The sequence below is a fragment of the Pygocentrus nattereri genome, chromosome 13 (assembly GCF_015220715.1).
Source record: "Pygocentrus nattereri isolate fPygNat1 chromosome 13, fPygNat1.pri, whole genome shotgun sequence".
NCBI lineage: Eukaryota > Metazoa > Chordata > Actinopteri > Characiformes > Serrasalmidae > Pygocentrus > Pygocentrus nattereri.
The window spans coordinates 37,872,616-37,896,337 of NC_051223.1; the positions used below are offsets into that span (position 1 = coordinate 37,872,616).

General features: G+C 39.7%; 1 protein-coding gene across 4 annotated transcripts in view; it reads right to left on the bottom strand.

Annotated features, from left to right (window-relative positions):
* The window catches only part of LOC108442036 (protein sidekick-2-like), a 511,936-nt gene that overhangs the window by 64,401 nt on the left and 423,813 nt on the right, over window positions 1–23,722 (bottom strand). For all 4 annotated transcript variants that reach the window (XM_037544393.1, XM_037544391.1, XM_037544392.1 and 1 more), the window contains exons 13-17: window positions 22,100–22,276; window positions 18,256–18,392; window positions 16,465–16,612; window positions 12,181–12,321; window positions 6,605–6,786 (exon numbers count right to left, since the gene is read on the bottom strand). In XM_037544393.1, coding sequence (XP_037400290.1) covers window positions 6,605–6,786; window positions 12,181–12,321; window positions 16,465–16,612; window positions 18,256–18,392; window positions 22,100–22,276 — 785 coding nt within the window. The remainder of the gene's footprint in view (window positions 1–6,604; window positions 6,787–12,180; window positions 12,322–16,464; window positions 16,613–18,255; window positions 18,393–22,099; window positions 22,277–23,722) is intronic.

The window sequence follows — 23,722 nt, forward strand, 5'->3', positions numbered from 1 at the left end:
CTGTAGAACGGACTCGGTTTATATCACAATACCTACATTTAGAGTCGGTTATTCATTCAGTCTAATGAGAAACTGTAGAACAGACTCGGTTTATATCACAATACCTACATTTAGAGCCGGTTATTCATTCAGTCTAATGAGAAACTGTAGAACGGACTCGGTTTATATCACAATACCTACATTTAGAGTCAGTTATTCATTCAGTCTAATGAGAAACTGTAGAACGGACTCGGTTTATATCACAATACCTACATTTAGAGTCGGTTATTCATTCAGTCTAATGAGAAACTGTAGAACAGACACGGTTTATATCACAATACCTACATTTAGAGTCGGTTATTCATTCAGTCTAATGAGAAACTGTAGAACAGACTCGGTTTATATCACAATACCTACATTTAGAGTCGGTTATTCATTCAGTCTAATGAGAAACTGTAGAACAGATTCGGTTTATATCACAATACCTACATTTAGAGTCGGTTATTCATTCAGCCTAATGAGAAACTGTAGAACAGACTCGGTTTATATCACAATACCTACATTTAGAGCCGGTTATTCATTCAGTCTAATGAGAAACTGTAGAACGGACTCGGTTTATATCACAATACCTACATTTAGAGTCGGTTATTCATTCAGCCTAATGAGAAACTGTAGAACAGACTCGGTTTATATCACAATACCTACATTTAGAGTCGGTTATTCATTCAGCCTAATGAGAAACTGTAGAACGGACTCGGTTTATATCACAATACCTACATTTAGAGTCGGTTATTCATTCAGCCTAATGAGAAACTGTAGAACGGACTCGGTTTATATCACAATACCTACATTTAGAGTCGGTTATTCATTCAGCCTAATGAGAAACTGTAGAACAGACTCGGTTTATATCACAATACCTACATTTAGAGCCGGTTATTCATTCAGTCTAATGAGAAACTGTAGAACGGACTCGGTTTATATCACAATACCTACATTTAGAGTCGGTTATTCATTCAGCCTAATGAGAAACTGTAGAACGGACTCGGTTTATATCACAATACCTACATTTAGAGCCGGTTATTCATTCAGTCTAATGAGAAACTGTAGAACGGACTCGGTTTATATCACAATACCTACATTTAGAGTCGGTTATTCATTCAGCCTAATGAGAAACTGTAGAACGGACTCGGTTTATATCACAATACCTACAATTAGAGTCGGTTATTCATTCAGCCTAATGAGAAACTGTAGAACGGACTCGGTTTATATCACAATACCTACATTTAGAGTCGGTTATTCATTCAGCCTAATGAGAAACTGTAGAACGGACTCGGTTTATATCACAATACCTACATTTAGAGTCGGTTATTCATTCAGTCTAATGAGAAACTGTAGAACAGACTCGGTTTATATCACAATACCTACATTTAGAGTCGGTTATTCATTCAGTCTAACGAGAAACTGTAGAACAGACTCGGTTTATATCACAATACCTACATTTAGAGTCGGTTATTCATTCAGCCTAAAGAGAAACTGTAGAACAGACTCGGTTTATATCACAATACCTACATTTAGAGTCGGTTATTCATTCAGCCTAACGAGAAACTGTAGAACGGACTCGGTTTATATCACAATACCTACATTTAGAGCCGGTTATTCATTCAGTCTAATGAGAAACTGTAGAACGGACTCGGTTTATATCACAATACCTACATTTAGAGTCGGTTATTCATTCAGTCTAATGAGAAACTGTAGAACAGACACGGTTTATATCACAATACCTACATTTAGAGTCGGTTATTCATTCAGCCTAACGAGAAACTGTAGAACGGACTCGGTTTATATCACAATACCTACATTTAGAGCCGGTTATTCATTCAGTCTAATGAGAAACTGTAGAACGGACTCGGTTTATATCACAATACCTACATTTAGAGTCGGTTATTCATTCAGTCTAATGAGAAACTGTAGAACAGACACGGTTTATATCACAATACCTACATTTAGAGTCGGTTATTCATTCAGTCTAATGAGAAACTGTAGAACAGACTCGGTTTATATCACAATACCTACATTTAGAGTCGGTTATTCATTCAGTCTAATGAGAAACTGTAGAACAGATTCGGTTTATATCACAATACCTACATTTAGAGTCGGTTATTCATTCAGCCTAATGAGAAACTGTAGAACAGACTCGGTTTATATCACAATACCTACATTTAGAGCCGGTTATTCATTCAGTCTAATGAGAAACTGTAGAACGGACTCGGTTTATATCACAATACCTACATTTAGAGTCGGTTATTCATTCAGCCTAATGAGAAACTGTAGAACAGACTCGGTTTATATCACAATACCTACATTTAGAGTCGGTTATTCATTCAGCCTAATGAGAGACTGTAGAACGGACTCGGTTTATATCACAATACCTACATTTAGAGTCGGTTATTCATTCAGCCTAATGAGAAACTGTAGAACGGACTCGGTTTATATCACAATACCTACATTTAGAGTCGGTTATTCATTCAGCCTAATGAGAAACAGTAGAACAGACTCGGTTTATATCACAATACCTACATTTAGAGCCGGTTATTCATTCAGTCTAATGAGAAACTGTAGAACGGACTCGGTTTATATCACAATACCTACATTTAGAGTCGGTTATTCATTCAGCCTAATGAGAAACTGTAGAACGGACTCGGTTTATATCACAATACCTACAATTAGAGTCGGTTATTCATTCAGCCTAATGAGAAACTGTAGAACGGACTCGGTTTATATCACAATACCTACATTTAGAGTCGGTTATTCATTCAGCCTAATGAGAAACTGTAGAACGGACTCGGTTTATATCACAATACCTACATTTAGAGTCGGTTATTCATTCAGTCTAATGAGAAACTGTAGAACAGACTCGGTTTATATCACAATACCTACATTTAGAGTCGGTTATTCATTCAGTCTAACGAGAAACAGTAGAACAGACACGGTTTATATCACAATACCTACATTTAGAGTCGGTTATTCATTCAGCCTAACGAGAAACTGTAGAACAGACTCGGTTTATATCACAATACCTACATTTAGAGTCGGTTATTCATTCAGCCTAACGAGAAACTGTAGAACGGACTCGGTTTATATCACAATACCTACATTTAGAGTCGGTTATTCATTCAGTCTAACGAGAAACTGTAGAACAGACTCGGTTTATATCACAATACCTACATTTAGAGTCGGTTATTCATTCAGTCTAACGAGAAACTGTAGAACGGACTCGGTTTATATCACAATACCTACATTTAGAGTCGGTTATTCATTCAGCCTAACGAGAAACTGTAGAACGGACTCGGTTTATATCACAATACCTACATTTAGAGTCAGTTATTCATTCAGTCTAATGAGAAACTGTAGAACAGACTCGGTTTATATCACAATACCTACATTTAGAGTCGGTTATTCATTCAGCCTAATGAGAAACTGTAGAACGGACTCGGTTTATATCACAATACCTACATTTAGAGCCGGTTATTCATTCAGTCTAATGAGAAACTGTAGAACAGACTCGGTTTATATCACAATACCTACATTTAGAGCCGGTTATTCATTCAGTCTAATGAGAAACTGTAGAACGGACTCGGTTTATATCACAATACCTACATTTAGAGCCGGTTATTCATTCAGTCTAATGAGAAACTGTAGAACAGACTCGGTTTATATCACAATACCTACATTTAGAGTCGGTTATTCATTCAGCCTAATGAGAAACTGTAGAACAGACTCGGTTTATATCACAATACCTACATTTAGAGTCGGTTATTCATTCAGCCTAATGAGAAACTGTAGAACAGACTCGGTTTATATCACAATACCTACATTTAGAGCCGGTTATTCATTCAGTCTAATGAGAAACTGTAGAACGGACTCGGTTTATATCACAATACCTACATTTAGAGCCGGTTATTCATTCAGTCTAATGAGAAACTGTAGAACGGACTCGGTTTATATCACAATACCTACATTTAGAGCCGGTTATTCATTCCTAACAACATTTGTTCTGTATGTTTAATAAAAGTTACAATGTTAGTATCATTATTTTAGATGATCTGTATGAATAATTCATTATTGTAATATATTTTGATTTAAATTGAGTCGTGTTCTCATTAGGTTGAATAGGAGAACTTAAACTTATAATGAAAAATAACTGAAACTCACTGTATCACAGAGAAACAGAGAGAAAGTGGATATTTAAGAGGCGTTTATCTGCATCAGGTCCTTTCCAGATGTCCACGCTTGTTAAATCCAATCATCTAATTATCGTTCATATTCAAACTTTCTGGTTTTCTCCAGGATAAACAATAAAACTCCAAGCTTCTTTCTCTGTGTCTTGGTTTGGAAATGTTTACTCCTCTGTTTCTTGTCCTTACAGTTCACTCTGAAGGACAGGGCCGGGGGGCTGATGGCTAGCGGAGGTAATTAGTCAGCAGGGGAAGTTAGTCAACAGGGCATTTAATCAGTAGGGGGGTTTAGGCAATGGGGGCTGTTATTGTTGCAGATGGGGAATCAGTAGGAGGCTCTGAAGGACAATTAAACACACCATACCCACCCCAAGCCCCCCTCACCCCCACCCCCCCACAGCATCAGCGTTTGGTTTCTGTCTGGGTGGTGAGAAAATGAACACATTGTGCAGTAAATTGAGCCACAGAGTGGACAAGCTTCTTCAGCTGAACCTGTGACCTGTACCTGTTTTAATCTCTGACCTTCATATAAACACAAACTGACTCTAAAAAGCAGGAGTCAGCACTAAGAGGGTGAACCCACTTAAAAGAAAACGTCATTAAAAAATCTAATTTACAAACTTCCTCTTTATTTGGCCAGTCTAATTTCATATTTATATCTTAATGGTACACTCCAACAGTTTTAGTTAAACAGTGATTTACTGACTGATATGGTTGTAAGGTCTCAGTGGCCACACTTCTTAAACTCAAATAAAGAGCAGAAACATCCTTAAAACGCATAAATGTTGAAGCACTCCTTCAACATTTTAGCTTTATAATGATTTAGCAAGTTTCTGGTCAACCAGGCATTTATGTTTTGTGCATTGTGGGCAACTATGTCACTGCATCTGGCTAAGCTGACACGTATAACAGTACCATCCGCATTAAAGTGTTGTGTTTAGGGGCTGTAAATAAAGGGAGAACAGTAAGGGCCCTAAAACAGAGCCTTGTGGGACACCTCATTCCATTATTCCATTAACACTAACAAACTGGAAGTATTCTGTCGAGTAAGACCTAAACCAGGCAATGACTTGTCGGTCTAAACCAGGGCTATACAACTAAAATTTGCAATGGTCCACTTAAATTGAGAACCCATGAAATTGAAATTTCAGAAAATTTGCAGAAAAAATGTTTTTTTACCTCAAAATACGGCCACAGCCTTCACACACGACTGAGGATGAGCTCTTCTGTGGTGCTTGGAGTTCTAGATAACTGATTTAAAAACCAATATGGCTAAATTGAGGCTCGAGAAGGTGTAATTGTTAAAATAACTTATTGTTAATAACTTATCGGGAAAATAATGAGCACTTTGGCGGATCTTCCAGGTCTCACGTTTGTCCTTAGAACAGAATTTTGTCAGTTGGCTCTTGTTCAATAATTTGTTTCACAGTGGCACTGATGCTCCACATTGACACTTCTAACCAGCGCCACACGCAGAACATGGCGAGACACATCCGGTTTAAACTGGGAAAGGTTCTCTGTTCATTCTTTGTTTGGTTTCCTTTCTTTTCTAACAAGTCAAGTTGTTTCACTACTCAGACCAGATATAGTAAATTAAAGTGAAAATCTAAACCATGTCTCTGTTCTGATGAGTCGTTTACATAAAGAACCCAGCACTGCTACAGGAACTGTGCTGGTTCACTACAACTTAATTTTCTATCCACTGGCTTTGCTACAATTTCTTTTCAGTGCATGGGTTTTTCTTTGCTTAAATACTTTGCTGGGTCTGCCAATTGAAGACCGCTGGTCCAATCCAACCTTGTTTTCAAGACTTTCCAGTAAAATATAATGGTCAAGTCAAAATCTGCAGTCACATACAGAGACTTTTCTGCAACTTGAGGCAAGCAGAAAGTTCCCTACATACATTTATACATCCATACATTTATATACATATATGGGTTTTCATTTGATCAGGTATAAGCATCCACTACTTGTTAACTACATTAGCCTCAAGCTTCAGTGCTTCACAACTTCAGACACCAAACATATATTAAAGTTAAGTGACCCTTATTGGTCCCACAACGGAGAAATTTCACCTCTGCATTCAACCCATCCATGCAGTGAAACAGCACATACACACTAGTGAACACACACACTAGAGGGCAGTGAGCACACTTGCCCAGGGCAGCGGGCAGCCCTATCCGCAGCGTCCGGGGAGCAGCTTGGTGTTAGGTGTCTTGCACCTCAGCTCAGGTTTATCGGCGACCTATCGGTCACAAGGCTTGTTCCCTAACCTTCGGCCCACAACTGCCCCTTCACTTTAAGCAGGGATTCTCAGTGCTCTTTACACCCAATATTTTGTTCACCAGGGACTGGATGGAGATCATCCATCCTCTGCACTAAACCCTCACCTCCTTGCAGCGTCCACTCCGTAACCTTGTGGCTGTAGACGCCTAGGCCTGCTCCATTATACGCCGCCACCTCGATCTCGTAGTTGGTCCAGATGATGAGGTCCTCCAGGAGCAGGTTGGTGACGTCTGGGTTTGAGATGTTCTTGTACTGGATGTCTACTGGAAGACCAGTTAGACGATAGCTGGAACATACAAGATGGGGGTCAGTATTGGTCAGGTGGTAGTGAAAGCTGCTAGTTGTGTCATTATAACAGGTGGGTGATGTGGTACAGGTATTTTGGCTGTTGAAAGAATCTGTTTTTTTAGTCTTCTAACCATGTAGCATAGTGTTTTAGAAAAAATAGCAGATTAGCTTTAGTTTTTCTATGAAATTTACTCTATAAAAAAATCACCAGTTAAAATAGGCAGTCCTCCTACTGCAGTGCCGTCCCTGCCTCTGGTAATGACATTACAGCTGAGCTTTGGTGTTTAAATGGAGTTTGGTGAAGAATGTGAGTGTATAGAAAGGCTGATGATGTCTGATACAGAATATTGGCGTATGGTTGAAGAATGATGGAATTTGTTGAAGAATTTTGGAGCATGGTTGGAGAATGATGATGTTTGATGAAGAATGTTGGCGCATGATTGGAGAATGATGGTGCTTGATGAAAAATGTTGGAGTATTGTTGGAGAATTATGGTGTTTCATGAAGAATGTTGGAGTATGACTGGAGAATGATGGTCCTTGATGAAGAATATTGGAGTGTGGCTGGAGAATGATGAGGTTGAAGAATGTTGGAAACTACGGTTGGAGAGTGCTGGTGTTTGATGAACGATGTTGGAGTATGGTTGGAGAATGATGGTGCCTGTTGAAGAATGTTGGAGTGTGGTTGGAAACTGTTGGTATTTGATGAACAATGTTGGAGTGTGGTTGGAGAATGATGGTGTTTGATGGAAAATGATGGTGTTTGATGAACAATGTTGGAGTATGGTTGGAGAATGATGGTGCTTGTTGAAGAATGTTGGAGTGCGGTTGGAGAATGATGGTGCTTGTTGAAGAACAATGGTGTTTGATGAAGAATGTTAGAGTATGGTTGGAGAATGATGGCATTTGATGAAGAATGCTGAAGAATGATAGTGTTTGATGAACTATGTTGGAGTATGGTTGGAGAATGAAGGTGCTTGTTGAAGAATGTTGGAGTGTGGTTGGAGAATGATGGTGCTTGTTGAAGACCGATGGCATTTGATGAAGAATGTTGAAGAATGATAGTGTTTGATGGACTACGTTGGAGTATGGTTGGAGAATGATGGTGCTTGTTGAAGAATGTTGGAGTGTGGTTGAAGACCGATGGTGTTTGATGAAGAATGTTAGAGTATGGCTGGAGAATGATGGTGTTTGTTGAAAAATTATGGTATTTGATGAACAATATTGAAGTATGGTTGGAGAATGATGGTGCTTGTTGAAGAATGTTGGACTATGGTTGGAGAATGATTTTGCTTGTTGAAGAATGTTGGAGTGTGGTTGGAGAATGATGGTCCTCGTTGAAGAATGATGGTGTTTGATGAACAATGTTGGAGTATAGTTGGAGAATGAAGGTGCTTGTTGAAGAATGTTGGAGTATGGTTGGAGAATGATGGTGCTTGTTGAAGAATGTTGGAGTGTGGTTGGAGAATGATGGTGTTTGATGAAGAATGTTAGAGCATGGTTCGAGAATGGTGGTGTTTGTTGAAGAATGATGGTGTTTGATGAACAATGTTGGAGTATAGTTGGAGAATGAAGGTGCTTGATGAAGAATGTTGGAGTATGGTTGGAGAATGATGGTGTTTGTTGAAGAATGATGGTGCTTGTTGAAGAATGTTGGAGTGTGGTTGGAGAATGATGGTGTTTGTTGAAGAATGATGGTGCTTGTTGAAGAATGTTGGAGTGTGGTTGGAGAATGATGGTGTTTGTTGAAGAATGATGGTGCTTGTTGAAGAATGTTGGAGTGTGGTTGGAGACTGTTGGTATTTGATGAACAATGTCGGAGTGTGGTTGGAGAATGATGGTCCTTGTTGAAGAATGTTGGAGAATGATAGTGCTTGTTGAAGAATGTTGGAGTATGGTTGGAGAATGATGGTGTTTGTTGAAGAATGATTGTGCTTGTTGAAGAATGTTGGAGTGTGGTTGGAGAATGATGGTGTTTGTTGAAGAATGATGGTGCTTGTTGAAGAATGTTGGAGTGTGGTTGGAGAATGATGGTGTTTGTTGATAAATGATGGTGCTTGTTGAAGAATGTTGGAGTGTGGTTGGAGAATGATGGTGTTTGTTGATAAATGATGGTGCTTGTTGAAGAATGTTGGAGTGTGGTTGGAGAATGATGGTGTTTGATGATGAATGATGGTGCTTGTTGAAGAATGTTGGAGTGTGGTTGGAGAATGATGGTGTTTGTTGAAGAATGATGGTGCTTGTTGAAGAATGTTGGAGTGTGGTTGGAGAATGATGGTGTTTGTTGATAATGATGGAGCTTGTTGAAGAATGTTGGAGTGTGGTTGGAGAATGATGGTGTTTGATGAAGAATGATGGTGCTTGTTGAAGAATGTTGGAGTGTGGTTGGAGAATGATGGTGCTTGTTGAAGAATGTTGGAGTATGGTTGGAGAGTGATGGTGTTCGTTGATAAATGATGGAGCTTGTTGAAGAATGTTGGAGTATGGTTGGAGAGTGATGGTGTTCGTTGATAAATGATGGAGCTTGTTGAAGAATGTTAGAGTATGGTTGGAGAATGAAGGTGCTTGTTGAAGAATGTTGGAGTATGGTTGGAGAATGATGGTGCTTGTTGAAGAATGTTGGAGTGTGGTTGGAGAATGATGGTGTTTGTTGAAGAATGATGGTGCTTGTTGAAGAATGTTGGAGTGTGGTTGGAGAATGATGGTGTTTGTTGATAAATGATGGAGCTTGTTGAAGAATGTTGGAGTGTGGTTGGAGAATGATGGTGTTTGATGAAGAATGATGGTGCTTGTTGAAGAATGTTGGAGTGTGGTTGGAGAATGATGGTGTTTGTTGAAGAATGATGGTGCTTGTTGAAGAATGTTGGAGTGTGGTTGGAGAATGATGGTGTTTGTTGATAAATGATGGAGCTTGTTGAAGAATGTTGGAGTGTGGTTGGAGAATGATGGTGTTTGATGAAGAATGATGGTGCTTGTTGAAGAATGTTGGGGTATGGTTGGAGAATGATGGTGCTTGTTGAAGAATGTTGGAGTATGGTTGGAGAGTGATGGTGTTCGTTGAATGTTGGACTATGGCTTGACTTCAGGATATTGTCTTTCTCTTCTTTGCGAAACTACTATGAGTAAACCCAGTAAAGTGCAGAACTCCAGGAGGTTTACTTTGTCCACTCTGACTGGACATTACTTTGAGTAAATGTGCTGTTATACCATTCCATTTATAAACGACAGGGGGAGACTTCACACCGTGTTACATCTACCTGCTATTTAACCTCGCTCCATCTCTCTCTGTCTCTCCCTCTCCCTCTCTCTGCAGTGACCAGAGATAGATTGAGTACACCATATGGGGCCTAAAGTTTGGCATAAATATTTATGTCTGCAGAGCCAAAAGCAGGCTGCAGTCTGTCAGCGTTGAACAGAGGCCCAGACACCAAACTTTCACAGTGCTCTGATTTACAGGGAGAGAGAGCTATTCAGAGCAGAGAGAGAGAGAGAGAGAGAGAGAGAGAGAGAGAGAGGGAGGGAGAGAAAGAGTGATTCATTCCACAATCTGAATACAGTCTCAGCTGTGTCTGAAGGAATAAAACGAAGGCCGCTGCTTTGGTGATCTGGCTGTACTGTAAAATGATAACAATAAAACTGCACAGGAGCAAAAGCAGAGGACTTTTAAGAAAAGACAGAAAAAGAAAGACGGAGAAGAGGATGTGAAGGAAGAGAAAATAAGCCCTTTGCTTACAGACGGGTAATTGTATAAAAATGAATGACTAATGTTAGCTGCTTTATCAGAGCACAGTGTGGAACTGCTACTGAAGTAGGACCAGTCCAGTCCAGTCCAGTCCAGTCCAGGCCAGTCCAGATTTTTGCTCTGCTTAACCAGTAACACACCTGACACAGTGCTGATGATGTCACTCAGGTGTGCTGGGTTTGGCCAAACAACAGCAGAAAATCACCGCACTAAGAGTGTAGAGACTAAGCTGGGCCAATAGGGGGCGAGCTTGATAACAAAATCGTGTAAAAATCATCTAAAATCACGCTGTAATTTAATATGAGCTGTTTCTGACTCATAGCTTGTTAAAACGAGTGGAGAAACTGTGTGGAAAACGCAAAGTCTCCATTTTAAATCCACACCACGGCAGTGCCTGTAAGTAGAAGAGGAGATATTTTATTATGATTTTAATCTGCTGAAGGTTTTTTTTTCTGTGTGTCAGTCTCATTAGCAGAGCAAGATGACAACAACAACTCTAGACTTGAAAGGGTTGATTCCAGTTAGTATACGGGGCAGTGCAAAAGTCAGAGACCACCCTGCATTCATTTACTTTCCAGCTAAAACAGATCTTTGTGGCAGGAAAAAAGCAGAAAACAAATATTTAACAGAAACTGACACAACAACTAAATCTACTCTCAGCCGTGTTCAGCCAGTGAGTCACTCTTTCCTTTTATTCCAGCTTCCACTCTTTCCAGGTGACTCAAAGAACCTGCAGACACACCTCTAAAGTTCAGTCTTAGAAGCTGGTTGATGATTTTCTGAAGTGATCAAACCCATTCAGTGGTGCTGAAGTCTGGACTCTGGGGTGGTCAGTCCATCGTTCAGCTTCTTTGTTCGATGTGTCCATCTCCTTTTCTCAGTGAGGCTCTTCTTGATCAGCTACACGTCCTTTCAGACCCACAGCGCTGAGTGGTCTTCAACAACGTTTTATTTGATGGCTCTAATTCTCCACATACTTACGCTTAGCAAATGATGTAGCCTACATGAGTTGAAAATGCCTCAGGGTGGCGCTGAAGCAGACTGGTTCACCCAGCAGGTCCTTGATAGTCTAGAAACCGTAACTCTGCCCGGATTCCTCTGGAAAGCTTTACAATGCGCTGCAGTAGATCTGAAAACCTGAAAACTTGCTCAGTTTCCCAAGAGTTTGGAGTGAAGAGTGACTGTTCTTCACACTGAAGACAGAAGAGGAGACGAGGAAGATCTCAGTTAATGTGAGGAAGAGCGTAGAACCGCACTAGAACAGAGACTCTGCAGAAGAACAGCTGATGAAACAGACATTTTACTGCCATTGAAGCATCAGTGCCTCTATGGTGAGTGAGTTAGCAGCCAACATGGGACCCCCGGATACCATGGGGGATTTCACACAATGCAGGTTCTGTATCCATTTAGCCTGTCAACAAATGCACATGTACAGCTGTCCATGAGGGGCTCAAATCTCGATTTGTATTCACTCCACAACTGTAGATGGAGCCAAAGAGCAAAGAATACCAATTCTCACATGATGCTTCTATAATTGCTGTTTGGCCTGGAAATTAAATAAAGGGTCTCTGACTTTTGCACAGCATAGAATAAGTAGTGGTCCTAGTGTAAAGTGCAGTATTGTGCAGTAGGGAGCATTGCAGGGACTAACCGGATGACGTATCCTCGGAGAACCCCGTTCTGCTGGCTCTCGGGGGGAGGCTGCCACTGGATCATGATGGAGGAGTTGGTCCGGCCACTGGCGATGACGTTCTGAGGGGGGGCGCTAGGGGGCTCCTCTGGGAGAGATACCCTGAGAGAGAGAGAAAAAGAGAGAGAGGGAGAGCAGAGAGAAATGAGATGGAGCGAGGAGTGAGTTAGAGTCTGCTGGCTTATATTCTATCATAATGACATCCAGTTTACACTGAAACACCAACAATATGAATCAATATCACTCACAGAGTCACTGAGTTCTAACAGCATCTGCTTCATTCTGTAAACTACAGTAGCAGACAAGCGTTCAACACTCAGACTTATGAAGGGTCTTTTCTTATTTCTTGATATTTTTCATGCTTTAGGATAACAGTGAGTCCTCAAGACTATGAAATAAAACACATGGAACTATACAGTCACCAAAACACTGTTGAACAAATCTTCCCACTTTCGATGCTTGGGCCCAGTCCCATTTCTTATATATAACACTATCCCTTTTTTCGAGTGTTGTCCTTTGGAGCTGAGTTAGAGGGTAGTGGTTGAGATCTTTCTCTGAAATGAGACCCTCAAATAAAGTGAGCATCCCTTCATTAACAGTCTACAGTGACAGCAGAGGAGGGGAAAGTTCAGCTCCTCACTGCTGGGCTTTAGTTACATTTAGGGATCATATGCCTTCAAACAAGGGGGCAATTATTTATTATCAACCCCCCGAATTCTTCAGTGATATGAAGCTGAAGTCAGATATTCTCCATGTAGCTCTAACACTTCACCCTACCCCTCCATCTCAACAACAATCAGGACACCCTACCCCTAGACGTGAACACACAACACAGAGGGCTAAGGGTTAAGTGGTAGGGCTGAAATGGGATTGGGCCTTAATTTACATTCAAGTTACATTCACCTAAACATCTACTAAATGAACCATAATCATCTCAAAACCTGCTCTAATCCTAACCCTCACCTCAACCCAAAACCCTGGCCCTAAACCTAACCCTGGTCTAAATCCTAACTCCAACCCCACCACTGTTTAGAACCAAATGAGTTTCAACAGATAGTTTGTTAATAATTTAGAAAAGATGGTTCTACAAGGGTTCTAAAACCACTAAAACCATAAACACTCATAGAACGTCTTTGCATGGTGAAGAGTTTATTCAGATTGATGGAGAACGTGTTGTATGTGGCTCCATACAACACCAAAAATGGTTCTTCTACTATTACAAGCTTGGCAGAACCAACAGAACCCTTTTTGGTGCTCTATAAAGCCCTTTTCAAAAAGGCCCTATGTAAAACCATGCACAACACATTCTCCATCAATCTGAAGCATGTATTCATGAGGCAAAGAAGCCTTACTACCATTTTTAACAGTAGTTGAGATTCTTCAGTTGGCCCATGTGGCCTTGATGCAGCTTTAAACGTTCTTGGCATTCATTTTTTTTATTTTGGGATGTAAATGTAAATTCATACACACGCAGCAACTTGACTGTTTATATTTGTTTTAGAAACAAATTTCAAGCATTTAAGTTTAAACCTGAAGATCAAACTGTCTATAAGGTGAGTGTCTGTAGCGATAACGGTATTGTCAATAGATTATAAATTCGATCTTCAGTGATGCCACAGCCATCCATGACTGAGAGTCCAAAATAACCGGCCTCTTTTACTCCAGAGGTCATATTACAGAAACCTCCTCTCTTTAGTCTTAAGTGAAGGTCTGACCGGTCAAGATAAGATTCTTCAAAAATTCGTATTACAGAAGCAAATCTGATTTTAATTTAGGAATTTCATCTGATCTTACAGCATCTCCAGTTCGGAAATCTTAACCTACTCGATCAGAGTCGTCAATAAGTTTCCTAGCAACTGACCATACACACACAGCTGAAACGTGAACACCTCATAAAATCAATGTTAAAAATGTGAGATATAGTGGCAGTTACTGAAGGCCAAACAGATGCTGTGAGAGCGCCCCCTGCTGTTTATCAGAGCATCGCCGTTTCAGTTTCAGTCTCCATTTCCCAAACGCTTTAGCTGAGTGCACTAATGTTATTCCTCCTAATAAACAGACAGACATTCAGCTCCGTCTCCTCGTTTTTCACCACCATCACTGTAATATTTCATCATCAACATTAACACAGGAAGGTGATCAGAGGGGCAGTGGAGTTTGAGTCGGCAGCGTCTGAGATTTTTAAAACGCAGAGTTAGAAAAGAAAAATCACCCAGTGAAAGCCGCGTTTTACAGTAGAAATAAATGGAGCTCATTATGCTGGTAGTGAACTACGCTGCCTGACTCAGCTGCCTAAAAACCAGAGAAACGGACCTTAAAGTTAACCTTAAGTTCCGACCCTGTTGTTTATGATGAGACTATGAACTTGGCTACTGTCCTAAATTCAGTCCCTACTGAAGTTGTCATGGAGACCAAACACATCAGATTTCAGAGTTAAGGTGTTTCTGTTAAAAGAGCCAGGCTAGTGGAATTGGGGACATGACTAATTAATTATACTATGTAGATGTTGTTCCAAACTTTTGACTTCTAGTGTATAAACCTGTTTAGAAGATTCCACACCCAGTACAGCAGACTCGGTCTCACTGGACTCCACACATAATGCGGCCAGTTTCAGTGTTTATGAAGCGTAGAGAGGAGCTGTATCTGAGCGGAATGGGCTCAGTTTTGATTTAGAGCGGAGTTTCCTTTCTCCAGGCTCAGCCTGAGGCTAAATCTCTCTCTCGGCTCGCTCTGTGCTGACCTTCCTCAGCATGCTCTCTGTACAGAGATTAACGGCCAGTTTCAGCCTCCTGACCTGTCTACACATTCTGGACACTGTGTTGAAATGAAAGCGAGTGTTTAAAAAACACAACATAGTTTGTGAAAGTTTGGAGATGCTGAGCTTTTACAAAAGCAATTCAGCATATTTTGTTTGTCAGTTTGGGAAAAAAGGAAACGTCTTAAATCCTAAGGAGTTTTATTTAGAGGAATATATTAATGGCAAAAGTTTGGAATCACTTATATTAATAATTGCTGTTATTTTATTCAACAATAAAATTAAAGATAAGATTAAAATACCAGATACCAGGTTTTTGGGAACAGATAAATAATACTCTGTAGTTACGTATTTACAGAGGAGGGGAAATACTTTGGAGGAGTAGTTATGGCTGAATACTGAATACACTGTACTAAATGTATTCGGTACTGTATTCCATTACAATATTTAAAAAGTAATGTATCTGGAATACATTTAGAATACATATACATTAAAGTACATGTATAAATAAAGTAATTTGTATTTTATTCTGGCAATGGACTCGATCCTCTGGGAGATCACATGACCTTATCGCTTCCCGAAACACATATGGACTTCATCTCCCAGAATGCACTGGTAGATCAGCTGACTTCTGGTTCCCACACACGCTCCTATCAGCGTTCGAGTATAATCATGTGTATAATCACATGACTCTATCAGTTTAGCTTACACGCCCGGGCTTTAGCAGCAGTTATTGTCTCTACTGAAAACTACTGAGTGTTCTATCGATCGTATTCCCATGAATGACTTGTATTTCCACGTTTTCTCTGACTCTGGCTTTTGATGTGCCCTTTGGATTGTTTGCTCTGGATCTCTGGATTTGTGTGCTTTGACCTTTTGCCTGTTTTTCGACTACGAGTTTGGATTCTGAATTCAACATTAAAGCCTGCTTGTTTTCCATTTCCCCGCAAGCGCCTATGATCTGTGCAGGCATTACACATGTAATTATCTTGTTATAATAACTGATCATCACATTGATTTATCAGTCTACTCAGGCTTTAGCAGGAACCTCAGTGTTTTTGAAGTTGTTTATTGAGTTTATTGAGGCGTTCTATTTTTAAAAACTTAATTTTCAAGAAAAATGGCTTCCTGAGCAGCTCACTGAAGACGCAATAATAATAATTAATAATAATAATTCACACTAACTTGGTCTTTAATACACAATTTTTTTGCCAACTGTGTAAACCTTTACCTAAAAAAATCTCACAAAACATCAGCAGGTGAGACTATGCCAAATGGCCCCATTAGCTGCCATTCACTGTAAGCCATGTTATCATTTGTGGGTCAAAGTCGCCTTTAAGGTCCTACGGGGGTTTTCTGCTCTTCAAACCATGCAGTAAATCTGGAGATGCCCACCGCTGACCACTGCCTATGTCTGATCATTCTGACTGATTAGATTTATCTCTGAGATACTGTAAACTCAACACCAGCATCAGCATGGTAACGCTCACCGTTCAGTCTCCTTGCTGAATGGTCCTTTGCCCACGTTGTTCACGGCACACAGGCGGAACTGATATGACCTCGCTGGGATCAGTCCACTCACAGTCACGGCCGTCGAGTCCGGCTCTATATTCGCCAGCAGGATCATCCACGGAGCATCTGAACACATATGCATAGATAACCTCAATAAATACTCCTACATACTAGAATAAGAGCTTTAAGTCAAGAAATGACCTCAATAAACACTCCTACATACTAGAATAAGAGCTATTAGTCAAGAAATGACCTCAATAAACACTCCTACGTACTAGAATAAGAGCTATTAGTCAAGAAATGACCTCAATAAACACTCCTACGTACTAGAATAAGAGCTATTAGTCAAGAAATGACCTCAATAAACACTCCTACATACTAGAATAAGAGCTTTAAGTCAAGAAATGACCTCAATAAACACTCCTACATACTAGAATAAGAGCTTTAAGTCAAGAAATGACCTCAATAAACACTCCTACGTACTAGAATAAGAGCTATTAGTCAAGAAATGACCTCAATAAACACTCCTACATACTAGAATAAGAGCTATTAGTCAAGAAATTACCTCAATAAACACTCCTACATACTAGAATAAGAGCTATTAGTCAAGAAATGACCTCAATAAACACTCCTACGTACTAGAATAAGAGCTATTAGTCAAGAAATGACCTCAATAAACACTCCTACATACTAGAATAAGAGCTATTAGTCAAGAAATAACCTCAATAAACACTCCTACGTACTAGAATAAGAGCTATTAGTCAAGAAATGACCTCAATAAACACTCCTACATACTAGAATAAGAGCTATTAGTCAAGAAATGACCTCAATAAACACTCCTACATACTAGAATAAGAGCTATTAGTCAAGAAATGACCTCAATAAACACTCCTACATACTAGAATAAGAGCTATTAGTCAAGAAATGACCTCAATAAACACTCCTACATACTAGAATAAGAGCTATTAGTCAAGAAATGACCTCAATAAACACTCCTACATACTAGAATAAGAGCTATTAGTCAAGAAATGACCTCAATAAACACTCCTACATACTAGAATAAGAGCTATTAGTCAATTAGTGCTTCTGTAAGCTATAATAAGAGATATTAGTCCATAAAAAGACTCAATAAATACTCCTTCATACTAAAATAGGATTTTTTTAGTCCATATATGACCTCAATAAACACTCCTATATACTAGACAAGGAGATAGTAGCTCATGAATAGCCTCAATTAATGCTCCTATAAGCTAGGTTAGGAGATATTAGCCCATAAACAAACTCAATAAACACTCCAATATGCCAGAATAGGAGATTTTAGTCCATAATCATCCTCAATAAACATTTCTACATACTAGAATAAGAAATATTTGTTCACAACTGACCTCAAGTAACACTCCTATATGCTAGAATAGGAGACATTAGTCCATATACGACCCCTTATTGCTCCTATAATCTAGAATGAGAGGTATTAGTCCATACACAGCCTCACTGAATGCTCTTATGATCTAGAATGGGAGATATTATTCCATGAATGACCTCAATATGCGCTTGTATACACTAAAATAGGAGATGTTAGTGTATAAACAACTGCAATAAACATTCCTATAAGCTAAAATAAGAGACATTAGTCCATACACAGCCCCAATAACACCTATACAGTAGAATATGAGATATTAGTCCATAAATAACCCCAATAAATGCTCATGTACAGGAGTTTAGGAGTCTTTGCCATGGACACAAGAAATGGTCCTGCTATGGTCACTCACTGTTCTCAGACACCTCCAGGACGTAGCGGATCAACGGGCTGTTTCCATCAAACGGTTTGGCCCAGGTGAGGTTTATCGCTCTCTTCTCTGTAGAGCTCAGAATTGCGCTCGGGTTTTCGGGAGCATGGGGCAGCTGCCTGTAAACACCACACATAACAACAAACAAATAGACAGTAATGTAAGACTTGAACTGAGAGATGCATAAACATATGAAATTCATGTCATTTGGCAAGAATAACCGGCTCTAAATGTAGGTATTGTGATATAAACCGAGTCTGTTCTACAGTTTCTCATTAGGCTGAATGAATAACCGGCTCTAAATGTAGGTATTGTGATATAAACCGAGTCCGTTCTACAGTTTCTCATTAGACTGAATGAATAACCGACTCTAAATGTAGGTATTGTGATATAAACCGAGTCCGTTCTACAGTTTCTCATTAGGCTGAATGAATAACCGGCTCTAAATGTAGGTATTGTGATATAAACCGAGTCCGTTCTACAGTTTCTCATTAGACTGAATGAATAACCGACTCTAAATGTAGGCATTGTGATATAAACCGAGTCCGTTCTACAGTTTCTCATTAGACTGAATGAATAACCGACTCTAAATATATTGTGATATAAACCGAGTCTGTTCTACAGTTTCTCATTAGACTGAATGAATAACCGGCTCTAAATTTAGGTATTGTGATATAAACCGAGTCCGTTCTACAGTTTCTCATTAGGCTGAATGAATAACCGGCTCTAAATGTAGGTATTGTGATATAAACCGAGTCTGTTCTACAGTTTCTCATTAGGCTGAATGAATAACCGGCTCTAAATGTAGGTATTGTGATATAAACCGAGTCCGTTCTACAGTTTCTCATTAGACTGAATGAATAACCGGCTCTAAATGTAGGTATTGTGATATAAACCGAGTCCGTTCTACAGTTTCTCATTAGGCTGAATGAATACCCGGCTCTAAATGTAGGTATTGTGATATAAACCGAGTCTGTTCTACAGTTTCTCATTAGACTGAATGAATAACCGACTCTAAATGTAGGTATTGTGATATAAACCGAGTCTGTTCTACAGTTTCTCATTAGGCTGAATGAATAACCGACTCTAAATGTAGGTATTGTGATATAAACCGAGTCTGTTCTACAGTTTCTCATTAGGCTGAATGAATAACCGGCTCTAAATGTAGGTATTGTGATATAAACCGAGTCTGTTCTACAGTTTCTCATTAGGCTGAATGAATAACCGACTCTAAATGTAGGTATTGTGATATAAACCGAGTCTGTTCTACAGTTTCTCATTAGGCTGAATGAATAACCGACTCTAAATGTAGGTATTGTGATATAAACCGAGTCCGTTCTACAGTTTCTCATTAGACTGAATGAATAACCGACTCTAAATGTAGGTATTGTGATATAAACCGAGTCTGTTCTACAGTTTCTCGTTAGGCTGAATGAATAACCGACTCTAAATGTAGGTATTGTGATATAAACCGAGTCTGTTCTACAGTTTCTCATTAGGCTGAATGAATAACCGACTCTAAATGTAGGTATTGTGATATAAACCGAGTCCGTTCTACAGTTTCTCATTAGACTGAATGAATAACCGGCTCTAAATGTAGGTATTGTGATATAAACCGAGTCTGTTCTACAGTTTCTCATTAGGCTGAATGAATAACCGACTCTAAATGTAGGTATTGTGATATAAACCGAGTCCGTTCTACAGTTTCTCATTAGGCTGAATGAATAACCGACTCTAAATGTAGGTATTGTGATATAAACCGAGTCCGTTCTACAGTTTCTCATTAGACTGAATGAATAACCGACTCTAAATGTAGGTATTGTGATATAAACCGAGTCTGTTCTACAGTTTCTCATTAGACTGAATGAATAACCGACTCTAAATGTAGGTATTGTGATATAAACTGAGTCTGTTCTACAGTTTCTCATTAGACTGAATGAATAACCGACTCTAAATGTAGGTATTGTGATATAAACCGAGTCCGTTCTACAGTTTCTCATTAGACTGAATGAATAACTGACTCTAAATGTAGGTATTGTGATATAAACCGAGTCCGTTCTACAGTTTCTCATTAGACTGAATGAATAACCGGCTCTAAATGTAGGTATTGTGATATAAACCGAGTCTGTTCTACAGTTTCTCATTAGACTGAATGAATAACCGACTCTAAATGTAGGTATTGTGATATAAACCGAGTCCGTTCTACAGTTTCTCGTTAGACTGAATGTATAACCGGCTCTAAATGTAGGTATTGTGATATAAACCGAGTCCGTTCTACAGTTTCTCGTTAGGCTGAATGAATAACCGGCTCTAAATGTAGGTATTGTGATATAAACCGAGTCTGTTCTACAGTTTCTCGTTAGGCTGAATGAATAACCGACTCTAAATGTAGGTATTGTGATATAAACCGAGTCCGTTCTACAGTTTCTCATTAGGCTGAATGAATAACCGACTCTAAATGTAGGTATTGTGATATAAACCGAGTCAGTTCTACAGTTTCTCATTAGGCTGAATGAATAACCGACTCTAAATGTAGGTATTGTGATATAAACCGAGTCCGTTCTACAGTTTCTCATTAGGCTGAATGAATAACCGACTCTAAATGTAGGTATTGTGATATAAACCGAGTCTGTTCTACAGTTTCTCATTAGGCTGAATGAATAACCGACTCTAAATGTAGGTATTGTGATATAAACCGAGTCCGTTCTACAGTTTCTCATTAGACTGAATGAATAACCGACTCTAAATGTAGGTATTGTGATATAAACCGAGTCTGTTCTACAGTTTCTCATTAGACTGAATGAATAACCGGCTCTAAATGTAGGTATTGTGATATAAACCGAGTCTGTTCTACAGTTTCTCATTAGACTGAATGAATAACCGACTCTAAATGTAGGTATTGTGATATAAACCGAGTCTGTTCTACAGTTTCTCGTTAGACTGAATGAATAACCGGCTCTAAATGTAGGTATTGTGATATAAACCGAGTCCGTTCTACAGTTTCTCATTAGACTGAATGAATAACCGGCTCTAAATGTAGGTATTGTGATATAAACCGAGTCCGTTCTACAGTTTCTCATTAGGCTGAATGAATAACCGACTCTAAATGTAGGTATTGTGATATAAACCGAGTCCGTTCTACAGTTTCTCATTAGGCTGAATGAATAACCGACTCTAAATGTAGGTATTGTGATATAAACCGAGTCCGTTCTACAGTTTCTCATTAGACTGAATGAATAACCGACTCTAAATGTAGGTATTGTGATATAAACCGAGTCCGTTCTACAGTTTCTCATTAGACTGAATGAATAACCGACTCTAAATGTAGGTATTGTGATATGAACCGAGTCTGTTCTACAGTTTCTCGTTAGACTGAATGAATAACCGACTCTAAATGTAGGTATTGTGATATAAACCGAGTCCGTTCTACAGTTTCTCATTAGACTGAATGAATAACCGACTCTAAATGTAGGTATTGTGATATAAACCGAGTCCGTTCTACAGTTTCTCATTAGGCTGAATGAATAACCGACTCTAAATGTAGGTATTGTGATATAAACCGAGTCAGTTCTACAGTTTCTCATTAGACTGAATGAATAACCGACTCTAAATGTAGGTATTGTGATATAAACCGAGTCTGTTCTACAGTTTCTCATTAGGCTGAATGAATAACCGACTCTAAATGTAGGTATTGTGATATAAACCGAGTCTGTTCTACAGTTTCTCATTAGACTGAATGAATAACCGACTCTAAATGTAGGTATTGTGATATAAACGCTCAGATGTGATGAGGGGGAGGAGTTAGAGGTGATAAGTGTGTGTTTACCTGACTCTCAGGTGAGCACTGCGCGAGTCGTTTCCTCCTACTGAGGTCACTCTGCAGGTGTAGGTGCCGATGTCACCTGACCATGTCTGGGAGATGTGCAGTGTCCCATTAGCATCCAGCCGTAACCGTGGCAACGACTTGGTGTTAATCACCTGGCCGTCCTTCTCCCATACAAACCTGAACAAAACAACAAAACCATGTGTTTACTACTTTACAGTCACTTACTGCTGACACAGCTTTTATACCGACCGTGACCACCTACCTCCTTGTTTCTACACTCAGTGTGATGTCAGAGGGGATTCAGGGGAGGGGCTGATGTTTACTTGGTTTCCTGTGATGTAATGTTGTGTAGCATTTAAAGTGGGACGCTGGGTAAGAAAAGCTCACTGTAGCAGTGATTCTAGGCTGGACGGCCTGTTTGGAGCATCCGAATATTCAGGACTGAAGCCCTGAAGATGCAGCTCTAACAGCAGCAGTGCTGAGAAATAAAACCCTGGAAATCTCAGGGTTTAAATAAACTTTGTATTTGTCTTTACACTCTCCAAGCTGGGACTGACGTTTGATGAATATTTATAACCATGTTTATAATGCCGTATGAATGCATTATAACATGTTATAAATGTATTTATAGATACTTACAAACATGACCTTCACAGAAAGTGTTACCAGTGTTTTCTTTAGTTCACTCTGTTTAGACGTGTAAATGTTGTACCAGATTTCGGGTCTGCAACAAACAGATGAACCAGCCCAGCAACACCCGGTCCACTTCCAACCGAACGCTGTTCAGCTCACTGCTGGTGGGACGCATTTTAGGATCAAATGAGGGAAACTCATCAGTACTGTCAGCAGACTCTGCCTGATTTACTGTCTGACTCTACAGATTCTCATATCGTTCCTGCAGTTCGAGCTGCAGCTGATGAAAACGACAGACGAGCCTTAAAATAACAGCAAAGGTCTGTGTTTGATTTCTGGCCGAACATCTGCAACCTGAGTAGTGAAACTCAAATTGATAAGCCAATGACAAAGAAGCAGAAATCAAGTAAGGTTTATCATTATTACTGCTGTTTGCTGCGATGCTAATTCAGTTTTTTTCCTGTCCCATTTCAGATTCTTCAGTATCTCCTGCAGCTTTAAACACTCTTAGAGCTCTCTTAAGCAGGTTCTTGATGGAGATGTGAATCCAGAGAAGTCTACAGAGAACCCACCTCCGTAACTAATCAGCTCCACACACACTGCACACAGAGGCTATTATAGCACCATAGCAGAGAACAACAACTAAATGATCGATAAAACTGCGCTAAATAACACAGTAGCACACGTGGAGAGCCGGTCCAGCTACACTCGCTCACCGCCTGCTGTGATTAACCGCTCCAGATTTTTACCGCCCTGGAAATCCATTAACTGCTGCTCCAAATTACTGCAGCCATCCAACTCAATTATCCCACCTTTCCATCACCTGTTCTGCATAGAACCAGCCAACAGCCCAAGCAGGTGTTCCAGAGAGAGAGAGAGAGAGAGAGAGAGAGAGAGAGAGAGAGAGAGAGAGAGAGAGAGAGAGAGAGAGAGAGAGAGAGAGACAGAGAGACAGAGAGAGAGAGAGACAGAGAGAGTGAGAGAGACAGA